Source organism: Protopterus annectens, chromosome 6.part0 (assembly GCF_019279795.1).
Source record: "Protopterus annectens isolate FY-2018-M chromosome 6.part0, PAN1.0, whole genome shotgun sequence".
Classification (NCBI taxonomy): domain Eukaryota; kingdom Metazoa; phylum Chordata; order Ceratodontiformes; family Protopteridae; genus Protopterus; species Protopterus annectens.
In genome coordinates, this window is record NC_056737.1 from 110,933,375 (window position 1) to 110,959,110 (window position 25,736).

General features: G+C 39.4%; 1 protein-coding gene across 1 annotated transcript; it reads left to right on the top strand.

The window, feature by feature from the left end:
- The first annotated feature begins 1,230 nt into the window (after positions 1-1,230).
- On the top strand, positions 1,231-12,857 carry LOC122804051 (hemoglobin cathodic subunit beta-like). The gene is made up of 3 exons (XM_044073725.1): positions 1,231-1,322; positions 4,436-4,658; positions 12,488-12,857. The coding sequence occupies exons 1-3, from the start codon at positions 1,231-1,233 to the stop codon at positions 12,617-12,619; spliced, it is 447 nt and encodes a 148-aa protein (XP_043929660.1). The 3' UTR covers positions 12,620-12,857.
- The last annotated feature ends 12,879 nt before the right edge of the window (positions 12,858-25,736 follow it).

Sequence of the window (25,736 nt, forward strand, 5' to 3'; positions counted from 1 at the left end):
AGAAGTATATGCCAAACAGGAGGGGCCCCAGGATAGAGCCCTGAGGCACACCACTCGTTACTGGTCTGGATTTGGACATAGATCCCACTACTCTTACTTTATGGGATCTGTCTGAGAGCCAGTTTGCGATCCATCTTGTGATGTAAGGGTTTATGCCCAGGCTGGTGAGCTTATCAATAATACCTGAATGGGGAATAGCCAATCACAGCCAATATTTACCATGTATTTAAAACATGCATAAGTTGTACATTAATGGCTACAGTTTATCACCAAAAATGGGAAGGAAATGTCTTCTCTGAAACTTCTTTAGAAGAGTGTTGTAGTGGCAACATATATAAAGTGCCACAGGAGGAGTCTAACTGGAGCAATATAAATCAAACAAACTTTGCATTACATGATATACTGTGAAAATGTTTCTTTTTACATGGTACAATTTAATGTGACTTACTGTATGTAGCACTATCTTCTGAATGGTTCTTGTGTCAGATTAATTATTTTTAGTTTATTTATTGGTACACATATTTATATATTACTTTTTGTAGCCTTACAGTACAAATACATCAGCATAAAATTAAGACAACTGGGGAAAAATGTTCCAATTTCCGAAATCTCTCTTACCGCACTGAGGATACTAAGAGATATGACAGTTTGCAGTGTGTGAGCTGGATTCAATACCTAATTAAAAATAAAATCCATGTGTGTTTCATAAGGGGTCGGTGTTGGACTATCTTTACATTGTGTGTGTGTGTGTGTGTGTGTGTGTGTGTGTGTGTGTGTGTGTGCGTGTGTGTGTGTGTGTGTGTGTGCGCGCGTGTGTGTGTGTGTGTGCGCGTGTGCTCGCGTGTGTGTGTGTGTGTGTGTGTGTGTGTGTGTGTGTGTGTGTGTGTGTGTGTGTCTTTTTCATCTGGAAAAAGGCAAATGTAATGACAATTTGAAGTGTTGTAAGAACATGTATTCAGCCTTTGCTGTGTCCATACAGAAAGGTGCGGCCACAGACCCTTAACTTTATCACATGTCTCCTGCCCTTCTGAGACATTGCTGATATGGAAAAGTGACATCAATAGGTAATAACACCAGGCTGATGTAAACAAAAGGGAGGGCCTCACTATCAGTGTTGCCATATCTAGGCAGAACGTATCTTCTTGTCCATAAAAGTCTGTGCAGGTACCACAATTTTGTAAGAGATTCTTGCAAAGTCATCTGTGATCTACTGACCAACAGACTGCAGTCATGGTTCATTGGGATGCAAGCGAGAGGAAGGCTATCACCTCTGTCTGGGCAAAAGTTGACTGTGAAGCAGATGGCCTTCAGGCTTTGCTAAGGTAGGGTAAATGTTCTATGATGATTTATATGCAGCTTGTATAAAATAAGGAGATTTGCACTGGCATAAATAATTGTACTGTTAAATGTAAGCAACATTCAAAGTTGGTAGTCTTAACTAATTCTTTGAGTTTAAGGGGGGCATTTTTACACAGCAGGTGAAGCTTCTACATGAGTCATTCATATTACAAAGCATAAAACAAATAAAGCTTGCAGTACGAGTTTATTTATAGAGCAGCAAAATATAATTTAACAGCCATACACTCACAGAACCATATTCAAACTTTAAATATATGAGAGCATCATAGTGCCCTTAATTATACATTCTGTATTAATTTTACATTAGTAAAAAGGTGATCAGCTGGCATTGTTAGTCTTAAACCTTAGATGAAACTCACCTCTCAAAACTTATTCCTCCTGTCAAAATTCACTCTTTAATATTATAACATGTGTGTTAGGTATGTTTATGAATGGAGCTATGTATTATGAATGTAGGTCTGTATTTTTTAAGTGGGAGCTCTTCCATTCATCATTTTTGTTCATTCATATGTTAGACTTGTCACATGATACAAGACTGAATTTTGATTGGAAGGACATGTTCTAAAGGGATATGCATGCCATCTAGTCTTTTATTTGGATATTGCTAATTTTTCGGTGAAATATCTCAATGTTTTACTGTTTGTTATGTTTAGCTTTGTTAAATAATGTAATCTGTTTATCTTTAAGTGGGTTTCTGGTACAATCACGAAGGAACTTTTCAGCACTGTTAATCACCATATTCTATATATATATATATATATATATATATATATATATATACATATATATATATATATATATATATATATAGCAGCTTGCATTTTTGTCTCTCATCTGTTTTAAGAGAAAGTAATAAAGACACACACACACACACACACACACACACACACACACACACACACACACACACACACACACACACACACACATACACAACAAGTCACTATATACTTTTTTGCTTCCATCCATAGTTCTTTAGTTCTCTATATGGGAAAGTCCTTTGCACAGAGTGAAAGCAAACAGTAACAATGAGAAAGTAGAAGCTCTGTTTAAAATCCACATGGAAAGGTCAGGATGATAAACAGGAATAAAGATATGGGGCTTCAAATGTCAGAAAGTAATCAAACTGGAAAGGGCTGTCTGCTGTAAAGGAAGTCATTGAAAGGTAGACATTATGTTTCAAGTCCTTCTAATGAGGGGAACAGTATCCTCTTTTAATGAAAGCAGGATCTGTTGGGGTGGATAGCATACATCTAAGTCTACAAAGCAATCTATATGTGTATAAAGACCACTTATTGTCTGAGGTGAATGAAGTGAGATAAGTCACTGCAGTCAGATGGCTGCAGTGTAAGGTATGACACAAGTGACTGTCAATCAAATAAGATTAAAAATGATCATTACTTGCCTTATTAAAGCAGAATTGGTTATGGGCTATGGGATCTGGAGATAATTAGGATAGCATTTTTCATGGCCATGAGAACTGAAAGGACCTGGGGACCAGCAGATAGGTAGGTATGACAGTATCTATTGAGCTGCTGTGAGAAACTATTACAGAAAGGCAAAATGTAATTTGTGATGGACAGTGGTAATCCCGTTTAGGAGAAAGGTGTGTTTACACCACAAAGACCATGACAAATAAAATTGTCTGATGTTGCTCATGATGTAGGAGCAGTTGATAATTCACTAATTTTGTTTACTAATCAACTACTTATGCATTTTGTTAACTTTCTTTGAAAATGTTAATCTAGGAGGCAGGAGAAACAATTATAAGTTTCACCCAATAACTTTTCCAAAGTAGGCCTCCAGAGCTGGAGTTCAGAGCTACAGTTAATACAAACTATTATTTAACAATTGTATTTGCAGTTAAATATGTCTGAAGAACCATACAACACTGAATTTACTTAACAAAAGCTTTCTGATCTGAGGTTAGGAATTTTAGTAAGAGTTAAGTGAAGGGCTAGTTATGCCTCTAGGAGTATTTAACACCAAGTACATGGAAACACTTGACTTCATTCATACATTTATCATTTAGCATTGTTGAAAAGGAACAAACTTTCTAAATGGTGGTAACTCATCAGACATTTTAAGTAGCAAGAATATATTCGTAGTGTTTATTTATCAGGCTGTATAATGCTGAAATATAAAAGAGACTGAAGGCACTAGGAATGTTTGCCAAAAAAAAGGACTATAACTGTCTTCCAAAAAGTGCAGCCATGAACACATACAAGCACAGGTTTAGAGTGCAATATTTATTAATGGGAACAGCTAAAAAAGCTGAATCATTTCTGTTTTACTCACAGACCTCTGTCAGCACCAATGGAATTATACTAATAGTTTTTAAATATAACAGGGATGGTAGTTCCTTAAACTAGAGTTCAGGAGCTGGAAGCTAAGTATGAGAAGAGACAGGAGGAAATGTTAGGATGCATGTGTGCAGAAGCATTTGTTTGGTAAAAAAGGGAAGTGAAACTGGCATGCATTGATACAAAAATGGAAGTAGATACCGAGGCTGCTGGTATTTTAAACACATATTGTAATACACAATATCTGTATATCTTAGAAGAGAGAGGGGAAAGTAAGGAGGGACAAAACATGGATAGGACTAATCTGCAAGGAACAAAGTATTTGAATAGAGTTAGAAAAATGCAAATTATTAGGGTGCCTTTTTTGTTCAGGTTTCAGATAAACAGTGTTTCATTTTGTTTGTAATACGTAGCTATTCACATTTTGTACAGCTCTTTTCAGAAAGGACCAACCTCTCTCTAGTCAATCAGGCAGTATATTTTACATGCTTCTAGAGCATTCTAAAGACTGCTTAATTTGAAAGTAGAAGTGAGTCTGGTCACTGCAAATAAACTTTACATTCTGTCCATAACAGCCTTTCATGACAATGTTTAGTGAATAGAGTTGCTACTTTTCAAGTTTACAATGTCTCAGATAGAATAAGAAGAACTGAACTACATCAGTATTCGTTATGCAGCGATTCCTCAGAAGTCATGTTTTAATCAACTTACAATGTGTTCAAGTTTAAAATGACAATGATAACATATACAGTGTTTCTCTTTATATATTTCAGGCTGCTGGTTGTATACCCCTGGACTCAGAGGTACTTCAGCAAATTTGGTGATTTATCTACTGCTGAAGCTATTATGTCAAACCCCAATGTGAAAGCTCATGGACTTAAGGTGTTCTCAGCACTCGATGAGGCCATCAAACATATGGACAACATCAAGGGGCACCTAAAAGAACTCAGCCTTCTTCATTCTGAGACACTCAATGTGGACCCTGCAAACTTCACTGTAAGTTCACTGAGTCAATAATCTACAAAGATGGGGAATATGCAGAATTTATTCAGACATAAATATTAACCGGAGATTATCGTACTGCATGAAATAGTGTTTTGCTTATAAACACATGAGTTTAATGTGGTGTTTACTTTGATTTATATTCCTTTTCCAGGGTTCTCTGGGAATACTAGGGCCTCTATATTTGATCACACTTCATCAGTTGTTAGGGCTTTTTGACATCAGACACGAGTCTGCAACTTTGCAGCCCAAGTAGCTGCACTACACATGTACCTTTTTGACCAATTCATATTCTAGTACTGGGACTGAAGTGCAGCATTAAAATTATGTGTATGTGGGGGGTTAGGGGTGCAACACATCTAAGGTATTATGCCTTGTATGAGATATTAAACTGAGGTCTCATCTTCCTGAAATGCAAGCAGCATAGGAAGATGTTAAATATCTCATGGAAAATCCTAAAAAAAGTGAAGGCATTTTTATCAAAACATTATCACTATACAAATAACCCCACTATTCAAAATTACTTCCATTTTAGACCTTAAGAAAATGATTTTAGGAAAAATACACAGTAATCTAGGAAGCCTACCATATACATCCCATTTCATCACCTGATACCTGAGTGAAGAAGTATTATTTATTTGTTTTTATGACTCAGAATGTATATTTCAATTGCATAACCACACCTCAAATGTGCCCCTAAATTCATCTGCTCCTTCCACAAGACTTCTTCATCCATATCACATATTTCATAAATGCAAACGCCATTCTCCAAATCTTGGTCCTTCAGTACACACACACACACACACACACACACACACACACACACACACACACACACACACACACACACACACACACAATCATGCGCACATGCAGACCCTCCCACCACACAGACCCACACACTCGCACTATGAATCCATATAAGCCATAAGCAACATCCACTAAATTACAATATGTTTAGCTTGTTAAGAAAAAGGGCTGTTGAATCTTGTTTATATTGTCATGCCTCTTTTAGGTGCCTTTTCTTCTTTAGAACTTTGTGTTTGTGTTTCTGTATGTTATGATCTCATTAACATTCAAACAGTAATAGGATAAGAAATAAACCAGTTAGGATCCAAGGCATAACCTGTTACATTTATTATTGTTGAATAAAGCTGATGTATCTGTTCCTCTTATGGATGAATATCCTTTGTTGTCTAGACCATTTGTAATATGCCATTTTTCTTGTTTGGTGCCCCTTCCATTTATACTTCTTTTAATTTCTGTTCCATTTCTTCAACCCCCCCCTGACATCTGCACTTTCAAGCTTCTTTTTGGCACTACTTTCCTGTTCTGCAACTCAATGACATCCATATTAATTTACCTAATTAATAATACCTACTCTGCAACTCAATGACATTCATATTAATTTGCCTAATTAACAATACCTGGAATGTAAAATCCAGAATTTCTTCTAAAACTATTAGAACTTAAACTAAGGCCATGCAATGCAGTCTGCTTTAGATTACACATTACCTAACTCGTTGTTTACCATCAAACATTTACCTTAAGTATCTCATATTGTTTTGTCAAACACCCCCTACTTCCCATTTCATTCCCTTCTTTATATCAAAATATAAAGTGTCCACCCCAGTCAGACAGAAATTAGCAAACTAAAATGTTTTACTATTAAGTGTCCATCTCATCTTTGTTTATTGTCTTGTATGAAATATGAATTTATTCATCTTAATACTCTTTTATTTTAATTAATGCCAATAATGAAATAGATTTGCCTTAAATAAAATGCTCACAGTTGAATAAACTGAAGCTATCTTCACTATCAGAAAAAATAAATATTAAAATGTCCATTTATGTTAATCCTTTACACAATACAAATATTTTCTACAAAGATTGCATCAGTTTTTGTCTTCACTAAACCTTTCAGTTCTACTTTCAGCTTCTGTTTATTCAAAGTGCTTTTAACATTAACATTTTAAAATTAACAGAAGTTATGCTTATTTAGTTTAAAAGTTTTTTTGCTTAAAATTCATTTTATTTCCCATTTTCCCCTCTTTTAGCCATCATTTATTCCTTGTCTAATTTACACTCCCACTTTCAATTGCATTTTATCAGTTTCTACTTTTTTCTGTTTAAAATTTTCTACCATCAAACCTTACATAGGAAGTTCAGATGTGTCTTCAAATGCAGTATAAATTTACTTGGCCTAGGCTTTGTGGTATTTAACTCTGAAAACTCCTTCCCAACAGTAATTGTCTTACTGAGCTTTCCTACCCCATTTCTTTGCTCTCCACCTTCGCATCTTCATCTTTGTCAAACATCACATGCCTGTTTCCATGCTCTTGATTTCTGTTTTGCCCAGCTTCAGTCATGTTGTGTATATCTGCATTAATACCTGCTTGCCCTAACAGCAAGCTTTATATTTATGGCATTTCAGTACTCGTTCTACATTTTTATTTACTTAAACATCCATCTTTGGTGTAACCAAACTGCATTAATAATTGCACTCAGGTGCCTTGCATTGCAACATAAGCTGTTGCTGTCTGTCATATTTATGACTGTACCTTATTTGTCAAAGTAATATAAAAATACCTTGTTCCATAACCCCCTCTGTATTCATTAACTTAATTTTCATTTTCTGCCTCCTTTCCATCTAAATAATCAGTACATTCAGAATCTGTGAAAGTGGCTTTATTACTTTAGACCTTCAGGAAACAATTTCACAAACCTTTTGAAAGAAACTCCTAATGTTTTCAACAGCAACTATATTTCTGGCTTTAGGTTTTGTAAGGGAAATTGCAGTAAAATCAAACCATGCAGCCCACAGTCTAACCTTCTGATATTTATCAAAATAATTCAAGATGCTGTAATATCTTGACAGAAATGTCATGATGTGGTTCCATTTCAAAAATAATTTTGCTGAAAAAATATACCATAAATGGCAGTGAGAGTTGGGATATAACTAAGAATGCAAGCACATTTTAATATAATGGAGCAATTTAGAGAGATGTTCTGGTTTAACAGAGGAGTCAGACCATATATAGCACTCATCTCTAATATGTAAGGTAATACTTTTAGAAAATAAATTATTGAGGACTATCAAAGTTAATATTAAGTGTAGAACTGGTGTTAAGTCCACCAGACTGTCTAGCTTTAGACAAATTAATAAAGCATGCATGATAAATGGTAAATTAGATAGAATAATAGGTCAGGTTTGTTCATTGATTGATAATACACAAATCTGTGTGTGTAATAAAGACAAGCAATGTGCAGGAGTAAGGTCCATATGTGCATATGTTACCCTGGTTTTAACATGGTCAGCTCTTTTCATTTCACTTATAACTATTTAACACCCTCAAATGGCTCTGCAAGTAGACCCTCCAGAGTAATTTATACAATAAAAGCAAGGTCTTCACTTTCTTATTTAACAAAGTACATTTTTCATCGGCTTGAGTTTTGACTGAGGCTGTTGAAGCTGTAGAGGACAGAGCCAAAGAATGCTGGCTAGAAACAATGCCCACGGTATTTCCATTACATGCCTTGGAAGTAAGTGGTCTGGCAGTAAATTCAGCTGGTAAGCCAAAGATTCTAACATGCCACTATGGTTCTGCAAAGTCCATGTCACTATCCACTGTCAGAAAGTCTCTAGTTATAGTTGTCATGTGTTGACTGTCTTGTCAGTAACCATAAGACAGCAATGAGTTTTCGAAGTCCTCCTCCCGAATCTGCTCTGTGATAGTGAGTAGTGAAACAACAAAGTAAAATGGATATATCTTCTTCTTCTTCATCTTTCGGCTTTTTCCCAGTTAGGAGTCGCTTGATTTAAAATCAGATATTGACCAGGAGTGTTAAAAGTAAAAGAATTAAAGGCAAGACAATAATCTATGCCTTGCATTTTTCACTGAGCATGGAATATAAACTCTCCTAAAGGGATGTAATGTAGATCAAGTAGTAGAAAAATAAGTTTTTGAATGCAATCCATTCGGTCTTACAAATTTTTTGTTTTTGAATTTTTTAAGAGTTACAGACCAGAAGAAGGGTTGGGAATGAGTGTGGCTCAGAGTTCCGTGTTGATTTGTAAAATATATATATTCTTGCCATCAGTGGCTACATAATTTGGAATATGAAAGATATGAAACAGCACTAATAAACCAAAAAAAAAGTGGTATTAATTGCCAAAAGTAGTGAAAATATATAATGAAATGCAAGACATTACTCATCAGACGCAAACAATGAAAGTGCAGAGAAAACAACTTAGGTGTTAGAAAACATATTGCTCATTTATTTAACTGCAAGCACATTTCATGTGACTAACATCAAAACATTTCCTGCCTTATTTTTCTGTCTTGCACAGACTACCAAATTTTATATATATTCCATTACAGGATGATGCTCAGACAGTGGATGTTCATTAAAAGGCATATGATATTATTTTGTAGTAGTATTTGTATAGATTTATAGCTAGTTCATATATTAACACACAGATTATTGTAAAAAGTAACAACAGTGATATCCATGAAATATAAAAGTACCTACAATCATTGAATAATTCTAATAGTATCACATGATTTTGGGCATTCAGTGTGTAATACAGGCTGCCACATAAATGAGCTGGCATGGGTTATAAGCTGAAGTAATATACAAAATTCATCATAGCAAGGCAGTAGAGGTCACATGAGTCACAGCTGTTGTTTGGGAACTGCAGGGATGACAACATCTTTGCAGTGTAATTAACCTTAATGTGTAAACTGAAGAGCTAAGATTTCAGTGCTGTAATCATAGGTTCATAGGTTCATAGGTAGGTACTAGGCTATCGGCCCAAGGGCCTACGTAAGCCTGGCCAACAAGGTTCCCTGGCTTACACCACTGTCGAGCAGAGGCACAGAAGTGATCTCCGGGGTGTATTTCCTATTCCCTATTCTCATCAATATTTTTCTTGAAGAGTGCTAATGAAGAACTTTGCTTGACATAGATGGGTAGCCTGTTCCAGAGTATGGGAAGACTCTGGGACAGGAATCTATCCCTCCAGCATGTCCTATTTATCGTGGTGACAAGGTTTAGGACCCTAGAGTGTGTTGCTTGGAGGGATTGGGATTTCTTTAGGTGTAGCATGTCCAACAGCTCTGGGTTTGACATAGCTTTATATGTTATGCAGAGATCACCTCGGAGTAGGTGATATGCTACGAAGTAAAGCTGCAGTTTTTTGAGGCGGTCAGTGTAGGGCATTTGTTTGAGGCCAGTAATCCTCTTTGTGAGGTAATTCTGTGGCCTTTCCAGATGCTGCAGATGTCTTGTGAGGTACATTCCAAAAGGGGCGTTGTACTCTATAATGGATCTAATGAGTGTCGAGTAGAGAGGAACAATGACCTCTTTTTTCCTGGATGAGAACCCTTTTATGATGAGGTGTGCCATGTAGAAGGACTTCCTGACTACTGTTGCGATGTGACTATTAAAGGAGGGACTACTGTCCACCTGGGTCCCAAGGTATCTTATCACACATTCAGTGTTAAGTAGATTGCTGCCTATGTGCTAGTTCATGGGTACAGAGTTTTTACCAAAGGGGATGACACTGCATTTTTTGGCATTAAGCTTGAGGCCATGGCTCTGACACCAGGCTTCTGCTTCAGCAAGGCCCTTCTGTAGGATGTCCACATCATTTGGGGACTTGACTATGGCTCCTAGTTTGCAGTCATCTGCGAACTTCGTTAGCTAGAGGCCTTCTGTGTTAGCCTGCACTTTAGAGAAGTAGATACCAAACAGGAGAGGTCCCAGGATGGAACCCTATGGGACTCCACTTGTCACTGCTTTGAGGTCAGATTTGGAGTCTGCAACTTTTACAGTGTGGGTTCTGTCAGTGAGCCAGTTGGAAACCCATCTTGTGACATAGGGATTTATACCTAGTTTAGTGAGTTTAACTATAATTCCAGAATGGGGGATGATGTCGAAAGCCTTGGCGAGGTCAAGATAGGCTGTGTGAACCACCTTACCCTCATCTACGGCTTTGGTGACTGCCTCAAAGAAGTCACTCAGGTTCAGGAGGCATGATCTGCCTTTCACAAAACTAAACTGTGTGGGATCCAGAGTTTGGAGGTTACCAATGTCTTTGTTTATGAGTTCCATGATGATACATTCCATGGCCTTGCAGACCAGGCTCATCAGGCTACTAGGTCGATAGTTCCCGGGATCAGTGGTGGCTCCCCCTTTGTAGAGTGGGATAACTGTTGCTGTGCTCCATTCAGTGGGCACAAAACCTGATGCGAGGTTATTACTGAACATGGTTCTTAAGTGGGGAGCCAGTTTGTTCTGAAGTTCATGTAAAATGCAGCCTGGGATGTTGTCTGGTCCCATGGATGATGTGTTTTTGGCTTTAGAGAGTGCAGCTTTTACCTGCATAGTTGTGATTACAGGGACTCTGCATTCTTCCTGTATAGATATGGGCCTTTTAGGGGGTGAGGGGGGGTAAAGTTAGCACTGAGCCTGTCTGCCAGGATGTTGGCAATATCAGTTGGTTCTGTAATTTTTGTGCCTTTGTGCTGTAACTCAGAGCAGATCTGGGTGTTGCCATTGAGATTCTTGACATAGCTATAGAATGCTTTGTGGTTGTCCTTAGAATTAGTGGCAGTTTTGTTTTCATAGCTAGCTTTGGAGGATCTTATAAGGGATCTCAGCTTCTTACTGAGGCTGACCAGGGAGCTCCTCCACTCATGGGATTTTACTCTCTTTTGCAACAGTTTCTTCCTTCTGTTGTACTGTTTGTTTATGGCAGGGGACCACCAGATTGGCTTCCTTTTTTGGAGGATAGCGTCTTGGTTCTGTTTAGGATAGCACCATCCATGCACTCGTGTAAGTGCTTATAGAGTGCATTTGTGTAGGATTCAGCAGTTGTAACTGTATTGTCCATCTGCATGGGTGTCATGAAGTTCACCACTTCTGTCTTAAGAAGCATGAAGTTGGCTTTGGAGAAAATTCTTACTGTGGTTTCCTTAATGGGGTTGGGGGCGGGATGTGGATATCAAGGGTGATTAGTTTATGGTCGGATCGGACCAACGAGGAGTTGACTTCAGGTGTGGAACACCGGTCACTCATGTTGGTAATGACTAGGTCTAGGATATTGTTGCCCCTGGTGGGGGTGTGGATAAGTTGATCCAGGGCATTGGAGTTTATGAATTCCAGAAAGCATTGAGCTAAGGAGTTGGTACACAAGTAGTTTTCCCAGTTAATGGTGGGGTAGTTGAAGTTGCCCATTATTAGGGTGTTCGGTTGAAGCCTAGTATTTTCCAGTACATCAAGAAAAGAGGAGTGGGAATCCTGGGGCATGGTGGGGGATCTGTAGCAAGCTACAATTTGGATTGCAGTTTTGCCCAGAGTTAGTTGCACATGGATAACCTCGGATGCATTATGCTGATCAACTAGCCTGGAGGTGTGGATATCCTTAATGAATTTGGACACACCTCGACCTTTGGAGTGTCCATATTCATTAAGGATATCCACTTTGTCATCCACAATCAAAGCATTTTTACTGGGATGAAGCACATAGTCATTTTGTTTTAACTTAATTTCATCAAGCTACACTTGGGAGGCTTCAAATCCATACCTTTTAGTTTTATGAAATAACACACCAGCAAGACATGGTAAGATATAAGTTTTAGTAAACTTATAAACTAAATAGTAGATTTCAAGTGTCCATGTGTTTGTCCCTACCTGTATGTTATTTACAGCTGTACATTTGAAGTATAGTTTTATTGCTTGAGTAGGGTAACATCTGTATCTAATATGACTAAATAAAAATACTTTCAACTGATTCAAACTCTTTTTGTTATTTACAGCTTCTGGGAAACTGTGTCCTGATTGTGCTGGCAGCCAAATTAGGTGCTGAAGAGTTTAATTCTGAAACTCATGCTACCTGGGAGAAATTGATGGCTGTCGTTTCAGCAGGTCTGTCCAAACAATACTACTAAATCACCCGTGTATGGTACAGAAGTTCAGAGCTTATCATCTAAGGAACATCTAGGAGTCACTGTCAGTGGACATCAAGATTGTGAATCAGATGTTTAATGTTGAAAGGCAAGAAATTTTGACCATGTATGAAACTGTTATAAAACCTGCATGTACCAGAGAGAAATCCTTGGCACACAGTGCACTTTTTGACAGTTTAGGAATTATGTACCAATAATATTCATGAAAGAATTATTTTGATGTCACCCGATCTTTCCAACAGACAGTATTCCTGTAAATATTATGTTAATCTGTATTGTAAAATAAAAGATATGTAAACAAGTTGATATTGTCATGTGAATTCCTTGCTGAGTGTAATTTACCATAAAAGATCACAGAAACACTGTGAATACAGGAGGCTGACATAATCATAAAATGCTTAAGAGAGGATTTCTTTGCAGAGGAAAAATATACTCTTTAATCTCACTACATAATATGCATGAAGTATTCTCAAATATTCTGAAGTGCTTTGTAAATGGCATTTTGATCTAGAACAAGAATCTTAATACTTTTTGAAGTAATATCTCACGCACTGCAGTTTATATAATCTGCCAAGTACTATTCTGAACTATAGGTATCTATGAGTGTCTGTGATTGTTTTTCACAAGTCCACAACACGAGTTTAGAGACAGCTTACATACTATAAAAATCTATGAAATTTCAGTAATCAGAGCCAAATTACACACAGATCTTTAAAATCATATAATTATTCAGGAGATTATTTCCCAACGTAGTATATAGTTAGATTTGTTATTACATTTTAGATCATATCACTCATTAATTGAAAAGGGAAATAAACTTGTAATAGAAATTATATTGTTAATGCTTGGGGGGGGTAAGTTGCATTCAAAAGTACCTGCCAACATAATTCCTATCTGTCTGCAAAGGGTTCCCAATTGCCTCCCCTTACAAAGCGCACTACTTTCTCCAATATAAAAAAACAAAAACTTTCTGAATTTTTCACACGACTTGAATGTTTGTATAATGCATTATTCATATTTTTTTTCTAATTGCATAATCATGTTGATAAATTCTAAGTTTTAATGCATTTATAGTCTTTCCTAGGAACAGGTAAATTAAAGGCAGTAACTTTTGAATGCAACTTATCTCCCAGGCATTAAGGACAGAATTTCTATTACAAGTTTATTAGTCAACTAAAGGTCCAAGACTCAGATTTTAACTACTCAATGAATATACTAACCATTTTATAACATTACAATATTATTTTTAGAAATATATGTAACTTATAGAAGTGTTTTAGTGATTTTAGAGGGACTATTGTTATGTACAATATACTTTCACGTTAAGTTAATAAAAGCAATATAGCCATACAACCACAAGAAGGCAGTTTGATCTTTAAGATTTAAAAGTTGGTGATGGGAGAACTGTTAGTTTTAATCTGAAGAAGTTTGCAATAATAAAGTGGACAAAAGTGCTCATTTTTCAATAAAAATTGTACCTGGAGCTAGTGGGCATCTGTGTTTTTTGTTTTTGATAATTTTACAATATAATAACATGGACATTATATGATATACTCATGTAGGAACCATTTTCATCTCGGTAATTGATATTTTAGACAATGCTGAAAACTTCATGTTTGACCATATGTTTATTTCAGATCTGTATAAATGCCAACACTTTATGAGATAATTTTGATATGAGTTGATTAAGTTTTGAGAACATACTATTCCTAGATGCTTCAGATGGATTGTAATACATTGTAGATTGAAAAGCTCTTAATCATCAGTTGGAGAACAATAATTATTATAATAAGTCTGGTTTATAATCTGAGAGGTCTAAGATTATTTGAATAGCTGTAAATAGTATTGGATTTTTTTCTGAAGGTTATGAAGTCTGAAACGCAAATGTCATGCCATTATGTAGGGACTTTAATCCTTAGATCATCCCAGTGATGTCTCCAAAAAAATGTTCATGAGGAACAGACCAAAGAGGCATAAACTTGACATTCTGTGAAAATCAATACAGTGGAGAGGTGTGCTAGATCAAAGGCTCAAAATATGAACAAATGTAATACCCTTCATTCTGTGTTCACCATTCAGCTCCCCTTCAGTTTCCTAAGCTATTAGGTTGCTAACCATATAGATTCAGGGCTGTCAGCATGGTTATGATGCCAATGAGGTCACAACTCATTAGAATTGCTGAATCCCAAAAAGTTGGATCCATGTAGGAATGTACACATCAGTGCTTGTGTTTATGGGTGGAAACTGTGATTGCTTATATCATCAGGTGGGTGTATCAGGTTGCACTTACAAAGTGTTACATGTAGGTCTGTCAAGTCTGGAAATGCAAGTAAGCAGTGCACAATTCACAGGTTCTGTTTCATTAACATCCAACCTCCTCTTCATTTGTTTGCAAACTATGTTTTCTCTGTCATGTTTTTAGTATTATTCAGTATAAAAGAAAAGAACAGAAAAAATAAAAAAAGGGAGAAATAATTGAAATGAGGAAAAGCAGTCTATGACATGCACAGTAGAAAATGTTAGTATATGTGAGATATGTCTACATAGGTCTGTAGTTCATCTTTCACTCTAATGCACCTTCAAAATACAGGATGAGTGCCTTATCCCTCTTTGTCACAGAAACAGCTTTGAAGCAAAGAACTGAAGTCATTCATAACACAACCAACTACAACAGCATGTACACTGACATCAAGCCATACACCACCAGGTTGAGCATTGGTATAATGATTATGATATTTGCCTTACAGACACAAGGTACAGCATTTGATTCTCACAGGAACTAATTGGATATGCTTAAATCTATGAACATTTTTTGTTATTATATTTGGACAATGCACTTTGAGGGTCATTCTGCTCAATGCTAGAAGTCTAAATTTCAAAATGCACTCACTCGAAGTACTCCTTAAAATAAAGAACATCGACATTTGTGCTGTAACAGAGACCTGGTTCAAGGCAGCAGAAAGCACCCCTGCACTTCCAGGCTACAACTCCTTCCACATCTTTCAGTCCCAGAACTTGGACCGAAGCTCCAAAGGCAGTGGTGTTTCCATATTCATAAAGGATGCGCACACCTCCAGACTGGTAGCTCAACATAATGCATTTGAGATACTTCAGGTGCAGCTAACATTGGGAAAGACAGCGATTCAGGTTGTAGCCTGCTATAGGTCCCCAACCATGTCCCAAGATTCACACTCCACATTCCTATGCACCCTGGAGAATTTTAGGGTCCAGTCTAACACTCTAATACTGGGCAACTTCAACTAACCCTCCATTAACTGGGAAAACTGCTTATGTACCAATACACTTGCCCAACGCTTTCTGGAATTCATTAATTCTAATGCCCTGGACCAGCTCATTCTTACTCCCACTAGTGTACCAACATCCTTGACCTGGTCATTACTAACATGGGCAACCGTTGCTCTACACCAATAGTCATCTCCTCCCTGGTTAGATCCAATCACAAGCTAATCACCTTGGAAATCCACATCCCACCCACCCCCCCAACAAAGGTAACCACCATGAAAAACTTCTCCAAAGCTAACTTAGGGCTCCTAAAAACAGAGGTGGCTAACTTCAAGGCACCCATGCAAATGGAGAATAGTTGCATGACTGCCAAATCATACACCAATGCACTATACGAACACGTACACAAATGCATGGATCTCACCATACCCAATAGAACTAAGATGCTCTCCTCAAAAAAAAGGAAGCCAATCTGGTGGTCCCCTGCCATAAACAAACTCTACAACAGAAGGAGAAAACTGATGTGGAATAAGGTGAAGTCCCAAGACTGGAAAAACTCCCTTATCATCCTCAACAAAAGGTTGAGATCCCTCATCAAATCCTCTAAAGCTAGCTATGAAAACAGAATTGCAGCAGATCATAAAGACAACCACAAGGCCTTCTATAGTTATGTAAAGAATCTCCATGGCAATACCCAGATTTGCACTGAGCTAATGCACAATGGCACCTCCTATACCAAGCCAACAGATATTGCAAATATGCTGGCGGACAGATTCAGTGTAACTTTCCCCCTCTCCCCCCCCCCAAAAAAAAACAATCACAATACCACTAGATTGCTATGCACCCAGTATTACTGCTACACAGGTTAAAACAGCACTGTCCAAGGCCAAGAATACAGCTTCTATGGGACCTGACAGTATCCCTGGCTATGTTCTAAATGAACTACAGAGTGAACTGGCACCTCACCTGTGTGCCCTGTTCAGTCACAGGCTCACCTCAGGCTTTGTCCCTACCGAATGGCGTACTGCTGCAGTCATTCCTCTCCACAAAGGAGGAGCAACTACAGACCCTGGGAACTATTGTCCCATTAGCCTTATGAGTCTATTATGCAAAGCTATGGAACACATCATCATGGACCTAATAAACAAGAATATAGGGAATCTCCAAACTCTGGATCCTACACAATTTGGTTTTGTGAAGGGTAGATCATGCCTGCTCAACTTAGTTGACTTCTTTGAGTCAGTCACCAGAGCTGTGGATGAAGGTAAGGTGGTTAATACAGCCTACCTCGATCTGGCCAAGGCCTTTGATACCATTCCCTACTCAGGAATCATAGAAAAACTTACTAAGCTAGGCATCAACCCCTATATCACTAGGTGGGTTGCAAACTAACTCACAAATAGAACCCGCAGTGTGAAAGTAGCTGACTCCAAGTCAGACTGCCAACCAGTCATGAGTGGAGTCCCACAGGGTTTGGTCATGGGTCCTCTCCTATTTGGTATCTACTTCTCTGAAGTCCAGGCCAACGCAAACGGACTCTGGCTGACAAAGTTTGCATATGATTGCAAGTTGGGAGCTACTATTCACTCCCCAAGTGATGTTGACATCCTACAGAAAGGCCTTAATGAGACCACCAACTGGTGTCAGAACCATGGGCTTAAGCTCAATGCCAAAACATGTGTCTTCTTCCCCTTTGGGAAAAACTCAGTTCCCTTGAATTACCATATTGATGGTAGTCCACTGAACACAGAAGACGTTATAAGAGATCTAGGAACACAGGTTGACAGCAACCTCTGTTTTGACCACCACATTAACACTGTGGTCAGAAAGTCCTTCTATGTGGCACATCTCATTACTATGGGTTTTGCATCCAGGAAGAAAGAGGTCATTGTCTACCTCTACTCTTCCCTTATTAGGCCAATCATCGAGTACAATGCCCCATTTGGCATGTACCTCACTAGACACCTGCAACAACTGGAGAGGCTGCAAAAGTACCTCACAAAGAGGATCCTAGGCCTTAAACATTTGTCCTATATGGACACATTCAAAAAACTCCAACTATTCTCTGTCTTATATTGTATACTTAGAGGTGATCTCTGCTTGACTTACAAAGCCCTGTCTGACCCAGCTCTGTTAGAAATGCTACATCTAAGGAAATCCCAATCCCGCCACACCACACGCTACATCTAAGGAAATCCCAATCCCTCTGTACCACATGCTCCAGAGACCTCAACTTCATTACCACAATCAACAGAACATGCTGGAGAGACAGGTTCATAACCCAGAGCCTGTCCATGCTCTGGAATAGACTTCCCATACATGTCAAGCAGAGCACCTCACTGGCCCTTTTCAAGAGAAGTCTTGATGAGTAGATGGGAAATAGAAAATTCACCCGGGAGATCACTCCAGTGGCTCTACTCAACAGAGGCACTAGGAACTAAGATTGGGTGGCACAATGCCAGGGTAATGCTATGGGCAAGGCTTTTAAGGCTCCAGGGCCATTAGTCTAGTACACACCTATGAACCTATGAACCTATGAACATAGTGCACTTAGTGATCACACAACCTGTTATGATTATTGCTTCAAATATACAGTTCTGTCTTAACATTCTGTGTTTCCTGATCATTCATCAGTTGTCTGACCGGTACTTTGAAACATGCAATCTATAAGCCATGCTATATCATTACCCTTAAAATGTGTGAGGATATTAACTGGCAATAATATGATATGCATTTGCAAACAACTGAAGGGCAGGTTGGATGGCACAAACAAGCATAGACTGTGCTTTTGGGGGGGCAAAAGTGAGTTACTATTATGGCACAAACAAGGATATGTTGCTCTTGTTACTTTCCTTGTTTTGCATCCTACCTGTTGTTTGATCTTGCGAGGGTTGTGAAGTCAGGAACTGTATTATTACTTTTTAACATGTCTCTTCAATGATTTTTAAGTACAAACATATGGCACTAAACTAAGGGCATGCAGTGATCATCAGTACTATTGAGAGGTATGACTGTGTAAAACTTTGATGCCTGAGGCCTACTACTTACTAATGGACACATACCATTCAAATATGTCTCTGCTGTCACATGTTATAGTAATGTTTGTGCATGTATGTACCTCATTATAGCATTCTTCCATGGGTGTGTGTGTGTGCACATCTGATGGGTGTCATCAGCCATGATTAAAGTGTATAGCCAGCATCCCCCAGTAAATGGCTCTGTGGGATGTCCCCCCTAGCAAACACTTGGTAGAACTGTGATGTGTGCCAGATATAAGAGTCATGATAACTGCCAGGCCTACTACTTACTAATGGATGCATATAAGTCAAATAAGTGTCTGCTGCCACATGCTACAATAATGTTTGTAGAAATCTTCCACCTTTTACTTGCTTGTTTCTGTTGGATCAGATTGTGGAGCATAGCACATACTGTGCATATTTGTGTACATGTGCATGGATTATATTGCAGGGCTCCACCAGATGTATCTAGGCATTGAAACTGTGACTTCAGACGCCCAAACACTTGCTTTATGATGTTTCTGGTTTGTGTGTGTGCCTTATTATAGCATTCTTCTGGGTGTGTGTGTGTATTTCTGACGGATGTCATCAGCCATGGTTTCAGTGCATAGCCAGCATCCCCCAGTAAATGGCCATTTGGGATGTTCCCCCCAGCAAACACCTGGTACAGCTGTGATGCGTGCCAGATATGGGAGTGATGATAACTGCCAGGGTTGACAGTACACACATTCAAGAAAATTCCTGGGCATTACACACAACTTGGCAGTTGATGGAGTAGTATCCCGTGCAGTTCATGTAGCTCCTACCCTGCTCACCAGGTCATGCCTTAATGTGTACATGAGAGCAATCTATGGTACTCAGTACTTCAGGGTAGTGTGCTACCTGGTAGCACTGCTGCATATTGCTGGCCCTCTCCTCAGAACTATGGGGATCTTCAGGATATATATGCACAGAGGAGTACTGAACTTCAGCAGATATGCTCCCATTTTATCACCTACATACTGCATATGCTGGAATGTATTTAAGAATAACATGAAGCAAAGGATTTTACACTTTTATCTGTATGCATTAGTTAGAAGTGTACTGATGGCATGGGCCTGTTTGTCAAGCCATTTCAGAGGTACACATGACTGACAAAACTTGAAAATGGAATGCTGTGATAAATATGTAAAAATGTGTCAGGGAAACATCCTTTGATAACACTTTTAGCATTTCAAAGAGGTTTTATTAGCAAAACGAGTAATTTGCCTGTTATTTTGTGTGTGTGTGTGTGGGGGACGGGGGACGGACCAAGGATGAATTACTGTTATGACACAATCAAAAATGGACTGTTCTTTAGGGGAGGGATCAAAGGTGACTTACTGTTATGGCACAAACAAGGATATGTTGCTCTTCTTACTCTCCTTGTTTTGCATCCTGCCTGTTGTTAGTATTTCACATATCTAGCCTGTTTTATGTTTCTCCAGTGGGTAATACTGAGTGGCTACCTTTTCTGTTTTATCTGGAAACAGCTATTTTGTAGTGAAGTCATACTTGTGTATATTAGTATATTATACTTCTGTTGCCTTTTAGGACACCTATAAATATGTCACTCAGGGGTGTCAATCCACGGAGAACCCCTTCATTGATGCTGAAAATCAAGTCATAGTGGATGGGTTTTGGCAATATGGGGCTTTTCTCCTGGAAAGGGGACAGGGAAATATGGCTTGTAAGATGCAAATATGGCAGCAGATTGCTCATAATGTTAGTGCCGTGGGTGGCCATGGAAGAACTTAAGAACAGGTGCACCACAGGGCCACTGACATGATAACATCTGCAAGGAGTAAGCAGCTGAAATAGTCCGTGACCAAATGGTCACCATGTGTGGGTCTGCTAGGGAACTACCACTAACCCCAGTTAAGAGGTCCTTGCTAATCTGAGAGATCCAGACAGCTCCCAGAAGAGAGCAATACAGCATGTCCTGGATGTGGATGCAACACCTTCCCAGACAGTAAGCACATTTCAAGAGGAGCTTCCAGGTAAGCTTTGATATCTCAACAATTGAATACCATTGTATAGTAAAACAACTGAAATAAATAAGTTAATTCTGTATCAACATGTCTTGTTTTGGTGGGTTTGAAAATTGCTGCAATTATAAGCTTAGTTTGGAGTTGTGAGTCAAGTTCTTGTTCAAAGTACCGTGAATGCACATATACAAGGGTAAATGTATTATCCCCAGTGTTATGTTAAATTGTGATGATGTTGCCCTTACTTCTTGTTTAACTTCTTCATGGACTGACTGGAGTACAGTGCAGTATGTCTTCTGCAGATGATAAGTCAAATATTTTTATGTCAGTAGTGCTGAGCAATTTAAAGAGATATTGTGGTTTGTGATTTTGATCTCAGGCCTGTTGTGTGTATTTCTGTACTGTCTATAATAGTGGCAACACTGTATGTTAGCATATATTGCACAATAGTAGTGCAGGTATTAATGTATTCCTGCGGTTCACGCTTTTTATCACAGGTGATCATGAGAGTGGGAGTATGGGCCCTGTGCCACCTGATGTCAGTGGATCCACAGACTCTGATGATGATGGTGGACAAACTGAGGCACAGTCAGGGGGTGTACAGTTTGAATCTGACATAGAGGTTGACATACATTCATTCCTTGCATTTCCATTGGACACAGCCAGTAGTGCTATGCCTAACCAGTCCACTGAGCATAACATATTGGATAGGTAGAGGACATGGCATTGATCAGTGAAGAGTGGCTTCAGTGTCTGTTGAGTCTGTCTGTAGCGTGAGTGAGGTGCCACACAGGAGAATTGATAGCAGTCCTCGGATGGGGTCTGCTGTCCCTCCGCCATCTGGTGCAGGTGTCACCTCCCGTGCCACTCAATGTATGTTTAGGGCCATTATGTCGGCACAGGTGCATTCTCATAGGTGCTCCAGGCATATGCTCAGGTTTGAGGATATGGCAGATTCTGACACGTGCAACTGTCTCCACTGTGTTGCCAGTTCACTGGATCGAATGCTGCCTGTCATGGAATGAGAAGTGTTTGTGATGGAACATCTGCTCGGAGGGGAAAGGCATCCTCTTGGGTGTAGGTGAGCCACATTATTTGCTGTCAGCCAACATGACAGTGACCAATCATGCTCCCATAGTGGCAGTAATTCCACTGCTCCATCAGTGAGTCTGTTGTCCATACTCAGACATGGCAGGCCATAGGGTCCCGATCCTGGGTGTCCCTGTGTAGACAGTGCACAGTCAGGTAGCAGCACTTCCCCTGACAGTGGGCACTGACGTGCCAGTGCAACTCCTGCTAGAACAAGTTCTTGTGGTTGGAGACAATGAACTGTCACATCTACCATGCACAGCTCACACTTGTCCAACAGATCAAGATGTAGGGCTAGCACAGAGTTTGGCTGTGTTCATGCAGACACTCACACCAATTTCACCTGGAGGACCCCTACAGACACACACACAACAATTAGTCAGTTTGCCTCACTGGCCATTTGTTCTTTTATTCCAATGTCTGCCTTTTTGACCTTCCTACTCACACACATTTACTGACCTTCTGTGTCAGCCTGGGCTTCCTTGCCCCCCCCCCCACAATTCCCTTTGCAAGTGATGATAACTGCACCATATCCCTGTTTTCTATCTTTTTGATTCAGAGATACAACAGGTGCATCTGATGCTCAGAATGCATAGCTAACCTTAGTGATTAGCATCTCTGCATGTGTGTTGTTGAACTGGTAATTATACCTTTGGCTTATATTGGCCTTTGAAAGTTAGGCAGTTGTTTGCATACAAATTTAACATTACAGTGCATGTTCTTGTAAGTATGTCAGAAAGTGCAATATATATCATTACTTTATAACTTCTCTCTTTAATGATCTTGCAGGAAAACATATGGTGCACATCATAAGTCATGCCATCATATTCAGATCTTATAATTGTGTAACAGCACTGTGGTCAAACTTCATCAAAACAGTAATACAGTATAATGCTGTATTTTGCATGTACCTCTACAGACACATGCAGCAGCTGGAAAGACAACAGTGTCCCACATGCTGCACTAAAAGTCTCTTTGTAATTCAAGAGCACACACAATTGACTACAGTGAGAATGGAACCCCTACCTATCTAGGTACACAGACTACAGAACACAATACATACTGCAAGCACCATGGCACAAGTCTGACTTTTGCAAGACTGCATCTGAACTTATATTTCATGACATTAGCAGCCCATGTGTGTGACAAGATGCTGGCAGGCCTGCATAGGTTTTATAGCTTCATAGGTTCATATAAGGCTACTACCATAATGGCCCGAGGTTCATAGGTTCATAGGAGGTTACTAGGCTAATGGCCCATGGGCCTTGTCAAGCCTAACCAAGTTGTCCCAATGTTCTCTTATACACCACAATATGAAGTCTATATTTGTGAATCCATTATCAGCACTGGTTGACCCTGTCTAAGAGTGATATAGGTGAAATCCCCAGGATAAATCTATGCTTTCCCATCCAATTGTCCCAGTTATGCTTAAATACGGTCACTGAGGAGCTCAGTTTCACATGAATTGTATGCTCCATAGGAGCCACCATCTCTAAGAGACATATCTGTCTCTGCAGCATGTCCTGTTGATGTCACAGGATAGGTTAAGGTCCCTAGAGTGAGTGAGTCTTGTCCCATGTGATTTGTGGAGGTGCAGCATTTCCGTTAAGGCAGGGTTCGTGGTTGCTCTGTTTGCCAGCTACAAGTCACCTCTCAGCAGTCTATATGATACAGAGTACGGTGACAGGGCCTTCAATCTGCCCATGTGGGTAATGTGTTGGAAGTCCCTGGATATTTTAGTGAGAAACCTCTGAGGTCTGTCCAGCTGCTGTAGGTGTCTGGTGATGTACATGCAAAAGAGAGCATCGTACTGTATTATTGGTCTGATGAGTGATGAGTACAGTGGAGTTATAACAACCATAGTCTTGGATGCTATGCCCTCACATATGAGGTGTCAACATAAATGGCCTTAATTACCACTGTGGACACGTATGATCAAAGGTGAGGGTGCCATCAACCTGCATCCCCAGATCTGTCACCATTGGGTTAGAACATAGGGGGTATTAATAATAGTGCACTTTGCACAGACTTGTCCTTTGCTGAAAGGGATAATGGTGCATTATTTTGGGTTAACTGTAAGTCTGGGGCTTTGGCAACAATCACTTATGGATGTAAACACATTTTATAGTATGTTAACATTGTTTGGGGATTCAATGATTGCACCCAGTTTGCAGTCTTCAGTGAACTTTTTGAGCCACAGGCCATCTTTTTCACATGATTTTTTGAGGAAAACATTCCACACAGTAGGGGGCCAAGCACAGGCCCTCATGGGACACCACTAGTAACAGGTCTGCTGGTAGAGGTGGAATCCCCACCTATGACTGTATGCATTATGTTGGTGAGCCAGTGGACTATCTATCTAATGACATATGGGTTATTCCCTAGGTGGGTGCATTCCACAATAATGCCTCAGTGTGGCAATGTTTCAAAGCCCTTGATCAAGCTGAGATAGGCAGTATGTACTGATTTTGCCTTAATCCAGGGCTTTGGGGACACACTCAAAGGATTCTACTAGATTTAACAGGCATGATCTGCTCTTGATGAAGCCAAAGTGGGTCAGGTGAAGAGTTTAGAGGTCACTAATGTCCTTGTTGATAAGGCCCAAGATGATTCTCTCCATGGCCTTAGAGACAAGGCTGCTCAGGCTTATGGGTGTATATTTCTCTGGGTTGTTTGAGGGACCCTTCTGTGCAAGTGTATTACAGTTGCTGTTTTCCCCTCTGACAGAACAAAGCCAGTAATTAGACTGTGATTGAAGAGAGTACCTAGTGGTTGTGCTAACTCTTGCTTTAGACTGTTTAGTAAGCAGCCTGGGATGTTATCCAGTCCCATAGAGGTTGTGCTTTTGTCATTGCAGAGTGTGGTTAGGACTGGTTATTTGGAGATAATAGAGAACTGTTGACAGGTATGCTGTAGGGTATGATCGATGGAGACACGGGTGTGTAATTGTTGCCAAACCTGTCTGCTACCAGGTTGACTATGTCCTCAGGTTCAGTATGCATGATGCTGTCCACTCTGAATTTGCTGCAAAGCTGGCCCTTCACTTTTACATTACAGACATAGCTAAAGAATGCCTTGTGATTATCCTTAGCTACGGATACTAATCTAGTTTCATAATCTGCTTTACAGGACTTTACAAGATGTCTAATTTGCTTGTTCAAGCTATGGAGGTGTTCTTCTGCAGAGACTATGCCCACTTATTCCTAGACATCAGTTTCTTTCTCTTGTTATATTATCTATTATAGTAGCTGTCCACCAGGGCAGCTTTTTGTGAGCAAATTTTGATCCATTCTGGTACAGCTAAGTCTATACACTTGTAAAGGTGTTTATACAGGGCATTTGTGTACATTTCCATATAGTAGTCTTTACTGTCAGTGGTGGTAGTAGGTTTGAAACTATATATGCCATCACTTAGGAGGCTATAGTTTGTTTTGCAGAGATTTTTCCACCTTTTGGATCCTTGTGTGTGTGTGTGTGTGTGTGTGTGGGGGGGTTCAAGTACAATTGTTAGATTGAACCTGACTAATTTATGGTCAGACCTTGCCAGGGTGGGTCTCACACATGGGGTGGTGCAGTGATCTCCTTTTTTGGTGAGTACTACTTCAAGGACATTCAAGCCCCTTGTGGGGGTGCAGGCTAACTGTTCCAGTCCATTCATGTTTACAAAGTGCAGGAAGCTTAGGCAAGTATGTTTGACCTCCTATATGTATCTAAATTTATGGAAAGATAGTTAAAGTTACCCAT

What these genes read in the sequence shown, in the direction of transcription:
- LOC122804051 (XM_044073725.1), top strand. Translation starts at nt 1,231, where the DNA reads ATGGTTCATTGGGATGCAAGCGAGAGGAAGGCTATCACCTCTGTCTGG. An exon ending in GGCCTTCAGGCTTTGCTAAG is followed by an intron (nt 1,323 to 4,435) that starts GTAGGGTAAATG and finishes TATATATTTCAG; the next exon opens with GCTGCTGGTTGTATACCCCT. An exon ending in TGGACCCTGCAAACTTCACT is followed by an intron (nt 4,659 to 12,487) that starts GTAAGTTCACTG and finishes TGTTATTTACAG; the next exon opens with CTTCTGGGAAACTGTGTCCT.